The sequence below is a fragment of the Palaemon carinicauda genome, chromosome 19 (assembly GCF_036898095.1).
Source record: "Palaemon carinicauda isolate YSFRI2023 chromosome 19, ASM3689809v2, whole genome shotgun sequence".
In the NCBI taxonomy this organism is placed as follows: domain Eukaryota; kingdom Metazoa; phylum Arthropoda; class Malacostraca; order Decapoda; family Palaemonidae; genus Palaemon; species Palaemon carinicauda.
Genome location: NC_090743.1, coordinates 32,413,809 through 32,420,131, shown reverse-complemented (window position 1 = coordinate 32,420,131; position 6,323 = coordinate 32,413,809). Strand labels below are relative to the sequence as shown.

The 6,323-nt window shown below is 38.0% G+C and overlaps 1 protein-coding gene across 1 annotated transcript in view; it reads left to right on the top strand.

Annotated features, from left to right (window-relative positions):
* The window catches only part of LOC137658566 (mucin-2-like), a 17,287-nt gene extending 15,583 nt beyond the window's left edge, over positions 1-1,704 (top strand). The window contains exons 9-10 of the mRNA XM_068393461.1: positions 620-725; positions 1,520-1,704. Of these exons, the coding sequence (XP_068249562.1) occupies positions 620-725; positions 1,520-1,632 (219 nt within the window). The 3' untranslated portion in view covers positions 1,633-1,704. The remainder of the gene's footprint in view (positions 1-619; positions 726-1,519) is intronic.
* The last annotated feature ends 4,619 nt before the right edge of the window (positions 1,705-6,323 follow it).

Here is a 6,323-nt window from a genome sequence, read left to right as displayed (position 1 = left end):
TCCTCCATATTCGACCCACTTCGAAATTAACCCTCCTCCATATTCGACCCACTTCGAAATTAACCCTCCTCCATATTCGACCCACTTCGAAATTAACCCTCCTCCATATTCGACCCACTTCGAAATTAACCCTCCTCCATATTCGACCCACTTCGAAATTAACCCTCCTCCATATTCGACCCACTTCGAAATTAACCCTCCTCCATATTCGACCCACTTCGAAATTAACCCTCCTCCATATTCGACCCACTTCGAAATTAACCCTCCTCCATATTCGACCCACTTCGAAATTAACCCTCCTCTATATTCGACCCACTTCGAAATTCAGCCTTCTTAGTACACTGTACTTGGGATCATCCATTAAGCAGTTCAAAATCTATCTATCATCTACGCCTATTGACTTACAAGTGCCTCTTAAGATTTCGCCAGTCTTTTCTATATTGAAATTTTAAAACTACGCTGCTCTATTAAAAAATCAAATGTCATAAAAAATCAAGAGGAAACTGAAGACTTTCTTATTCCGTGAGTCTTTTGACAGTGACGATTTAACGGTAAATGAGCAATACGTGATATGAAACTTTTAATGCACTGAAGAAAAGAAAATGTATTTTCCCTCCAGACTGACCCTTGTGAGGCTAGCCAGAGTAGAAGAGACTTCTTCGACGCCTTATGTAGAGAGCCACTGAGACACCTGGAGAAGACGAAGGACTTCGAACAATACATGGGTAAGTTTGTATTGGCTTATCAGGTTTTGCGTAGGGAAATCTTAAATGTTTGACGTATCGTAGCTTTGTATTGTAGTGTTGAAGTTTAACGTAGCGTAGCTAGATTGTCTAGTCTTTTGAAGTTTTACGCATCGTAGCACGGTATTGTAGTGTTTTAAGATTAACGTATCGTAGCACAGTATTGTAGTGTTTTTAAGTTTTACGTATCGTAGCACGGTACTGTAGAGTTGAAGTTTAACGTAGCGTAGCTCAGCATTGTAGTATTTGAAGTTTTACGTATCGTAATTCGGTATTGTAGTGTTTGAAATATTACACATCGTAACTGTGTATCGTAGTGTTTGAGGTTTCACGAATCTTAATTCGGTATTGTAGTGTTTGAAGTTATACGTATCATAGCTCAGCATTGTGTATCGCTTGGTGTATCGTAGCAAAGCACTGTAGTGTTTGAAGTTTACGTATCGTAATTCGGTAATGTAGTGTTTGCAATATTACGTAACGTAATTCGGTATTGTAGTGTTTTTGAAATATTACGTATCGTAGCTCGGTATTGTAGTGTTTGAAGTTTTACGCATCGTAGCTCGGTATTGTAATGCTTGAGTTTTACGCATCAGTTAGAGAAATAATCAGCAGTTCTGTATTATAGCGTTTGAAGTTTATCGTATCAATGTAAACTTGCGATTTTCTTATAAAGTAAAGCAAAAGCTGTCAGATTGTAAGTGATCATCTTTATTAGTACATGAGCACCATTAATCCCTATTTGAAAATCAGCTCCATTAATCCCTATTTCTTTGCAGAAACATGTGCTTTCGACCTGTGTGCCATCTACCAGTACGGTGGCACAGATACAGACGCCAGAGAATGGGTTCGAGAAGTGGGGAGATTGGTGGAAGTAGTCAAGGATTTCTGATTTAAGTTATAACGCCAGCAGAAACCTAAGCGGCGGCTAAAATAAGAAAATTAAAACAGATAATAAATAATTTTCAAGTTTCTTAAACCTAAAAATACTAGTTTTACCCTATACAGGTTTAAATTCCAAGTAAAGTTTATTTACCAAATCGATACTCTCAAATAGTCAATAGACAAAAGCTATGAAAATAAGAATAATTAGTATACAGATTTTTCCCAAATTATATAAATGAAATATGCATAAATGAAATATGCACATAAGAGGAATATATTTTTCAAAACCGGTGAACTACGCATATTTGAAAATTGATGAAAATGTATTTAAAAGACCTTAACATTGCTGCAAAGGATTATTTTCTGAACGCTGAATATAATCCCTCTTAAATTTTCCCAATGATCAATTTCCTAACCTTTTGAAAGTTTACAAATTTACTTTTAAAATTTTCATGTGTTGAGCACCCATGCCAAAAATAAAGTATAACGACTTAACTTCTATTTCATTCTGGCCTTGGGCCTTACCCTGCGCATCCCATGCACTTTGTAGGGTCCTAACTGCACCCACTCTTCATCCTTCGGACGAACCTAGTTTCCTCTTACTCTTCTTATCAAAAATCTTTCGCTGAATGGATTTGATGACCCCAGGCCCCAATTCTAAATTTATAAACCCATCCACAATTTGGCGCACAAATGGTTTTTTGTCTATGCTATCAAGGTGATTAGGTTATGCAATCCAAACAAATTCTTAGTTAAAAAATTAAGATCAAACTTCAATTTCTCAGACCTTGTCAATCTCTCAGACCTTGTTCATCTTGAAAGGTCAGTAGTTAGAATAACCATATTCCTACTTGTTGGAAATATACTCGGAATCCACTGATCTTTGTCTGAGGACCAGGTTATTAGTTGGTGTCTAAACGTCTGTAATAGTTTAAAGATAGATCATGAATGATAGAGGCAAGAACAATGTCCTAGACTGACCAAATATATGATCAGCGTCCAAGCCCACTCTCCTAGGACCAGGGAGGCTCGGGAAACAGCTGCTGATAAGACAGGTAGAGCTGTAAGCCCCCCCCCCCCCCCCCCCCCCGCGCCCCCACCCCCACCCCACAAAGCCCCATCCTTAGCTCGCAAGGATGGTGTTGTTAGGCACTGGTAGTAACAATCGAGCTTGAGCGAAACTCCCGTCCAACAGACTGCTAAGCAGGGACGTTTCCAATAGGCGATTAGTTTAGTTTCTATATTTCATTTAGGTTAGGTTTAGGCCCTAAATTCCACTGGCTTTACCAATGCTGGCGAGGAAGCCCATACTAAAACCATTCTAATGAAAATTAAATCAATCTGGTTTGATAAACTTCGACTAGTTGTTATGACACGGTTTGCAGGATGATGTGGTTGACGACAACGGATCAGATTCAACCTCGTGAGTAACCATAAACTGATTAACATTGCTGTAACGGGTGACTTTTAACTAAGGTTAATAAAATTACAAACTACCATTTAAAATTGTCAGTTGTGCTAAGATATCATGGAATGGAAGAGTAAAGCAAAAAAAAAAAAAAACGGTAACGAGCTAAAACTTTTAAGAACCTTTCAATAGACTATAGACTATTTCAAGCAGGTCAACGAACTTTGTTTCACAGTCAGAAGCGTATAAGCAGCGAACAAATTTTTGTATAGTTTTAGCATGATTACTGAAGTAACGTGAGCTGTACTCGTTGGTGGTTAAAGATTTGGGAGAAGTCGTTGCCTGATGTGCTTAGTTAAGTTTTTAACTACCGCCTATGGATGTACTTTATCATTTCTGCATCCTCCTCTTAACTTTTAACATCAACAAATTTTATTGGTCCCGTAGACAACTTTACTTTACATTACTTTGATGGCTGCCTTTCCGGTCCCATACGGCAGGGGAACCCCACTCTTTACAAGGCATCCAGTGTCGTTTTACCTTGTTCGTTCAGAGTATTTAACGTTTCATATCGCGTGTTGTTCATTTACTGTTAAATCGTCACTGCTGTATGACTGTTGAAATAAGTCAATTTAGCTTCCTCTTGAAAACCTTTGAACTGGAGTTTTATAAACATCCATTCAGCCTTTGGGATTTGAGGGTCTATGTTTATAGTGATCGCCATGTCAGGGTTGCAGAAATTTCTGTAGTAACTTGGGACCTTAATATTAATAATGTTATTTTAGAGGTGAAGCAAAAATTAGCACTAATCAGCAGTCTATATTGACAAGAAATGCAGCAAATTAGCAAGTCTTAGAAATCTCTTAAGACTAAATAATTTCTGAAAGTTTAGTGTATAATTTAGGTATCAGAAAGTTTCGTGTATAATTTAGATTTCTGAAAGTTTCGTGTATAATTTTATACTAATTCTGCTTGGAAATCCTTGATAGGGGTTAAGAGTTTACTGGTTTCAGTTTAATTAGATTAGATGCTCTCCAAACAGTCAGCTGGACGAGCCCCACACTCCCTCCCCCCAACTCTGTGGTACCCAACCACAACTGTGGCCTCTCCAGTAAACAAGGTAAACTCACGGTCCCTGGTGGGGATCGATCTTCTGCCCTGCGAATGCTAGGCAAACACTTTACCACTGTACTAGTTGATAGCTAAAGTAATGTTGCCTGTAATAGGAGTCCAGCAGAAAAAAATCTTATACAATTATTGTTCGTTCGTTACACATTGCCCAGAGCTTGCGCTCCGGAGAATACTATTAGGTGACTATAGGTTCCAGTTTTGAGTTAAGATTGTAAAATTTATTTGCACCCAATCATGTAATTTATGAAATCTAGTTCTGATTTGCTTTGCAACTCCCATGCTAGTGTAACGTAACTTGCCAAATCTTCTTGCTTTGCATCAGATCATCTTTTTTTCTAGCACACACAGCAGTAACAATACACGATAATTTTTTTATGCGTAGGACTGTCCATTTTCTCGTCTCTTGTACATCAATCATTCTTGCTGTTGTCACCAGACTCTTAATAGTCAACTGTCATCGTTTGGACGCATGCATAAAGACCTTTACCGAACACTGTTCGGTGAGAAACAAAGCTCGCCTAATGTTCTGTCTTGTGGACGGAGCCTTGCATGCCTTGACTACTGCAAATCATAAAAGGCAAGGAATATGGCAAATCGCGCCGGTATTAGACAACACTAACACCAGATTCCTTTAGGCCCTGGCTACATAAACTTTACTCTACTCCTTCCTTTTTTGATGCCAGAAAACTCTCTAATCAATTCTCCCTTTCTATCCTTCAACCATAACTCCACTAAATAGACTTGGTAGTGCAATTAAGGGGGTCCCCCTCCTCAATTTATTTGGAGGCTGATTGACCTTCCAGGCTCTAACGATGGGATACAAAGCTCAAATTCTGGAATCAACCCATCCATATGCGAAAAGTTATCTGAATTAATCCGCCCTCTACAGTGTTTTCTACCTCTTACCACATCTTTTACAGTATATGCATACCATATATAAAAGTATATTTTATGTCTTCCATTTCCAAAGGATAGTTCTTGATATATTAATCCATATACAAATTAATGACTTGGACACCTTGCACGTCTAAAATGTCGACCTAACCACGCCAGGACTTCTCGCTGCTGGGAGGAAGGATGCCGGTGACTTAAGATATACGCATATATTTTTTTAGACTTTGGTGACTGATACATCACATCACAATACGCTACCGAGTCTAAGCGAAGTCGGGCAGGACACCCGATCGGGACTACGGTCTACCCCAAAAGACAAACCAAAGCCAAGTTCTTCCAAAGAAGGCAAACGTGCTTACCTCGTGCAAATGGGGAAAAAGCACTTTAATATAAGAATGACCTTGAATGTATGAATCATAAGTCTTCATAAGCTCCAGGAATTGTTAAAGTAATTTAGATGTAACCATATCACCGATGGAGTAAATTTGAATATAAGTGAAACTTTTTCTTTTTCCTAAAGAGACTTTTCAGAATTGGCTCGTAACAAGAGGTTTAAGAATGATAAAACAAACTGAAAATTACACAAACGTTGGATATGTACTACTCATTCTCAAACGAATGGGTTCAAAGTGCTCATGAACTACAGGGGCAAGGGTACCACCAAAAATTCGTACAAATCCAAAAAACCCTTCTCCACTCAAGTTAGGCCCAGGGAAGACCAGGTTATGGCACGAAAGCCTATCGGTTCAAAACCAACCACTAACAATCTCCGCTTGAATGTGTAAGATTTCAATGATTTGTCAGCAACAATATACATATAAAATTGGCCCAAAAAATCATGCTTAAAAGTTATCTTCAGATCAAATGTAAAATTAAAACTACTCTCCCTGGCATCTCAACATATTTCATTGGCATTGAATAATAATTCTCTTAATCCTATAGAAATTAAGAATTCTGGTAATGCCGTTTGATAAATTTACTCGAACTTTACATTTTCGTTGTTTAAAAGAAAGAACTTCAATGTTACAATCTTATATCCATAATTGAAATTCATAATCCAACACAGTATTTTGGGCTTCTAATCACCAATTTACAATTGCAACTGCAACAAATCGCAATTAAACTGCAATTTAGCAACATTGCAAGCAAAAATTTTTTTGCCAAAATTCCTAAGAACACGACCATTTTTATAAGAACTGAACCTCAATGGCTGACTAAATGCAAATTCGATGACCGTGACACAGTATGAAGTTGTGTAGACTGAC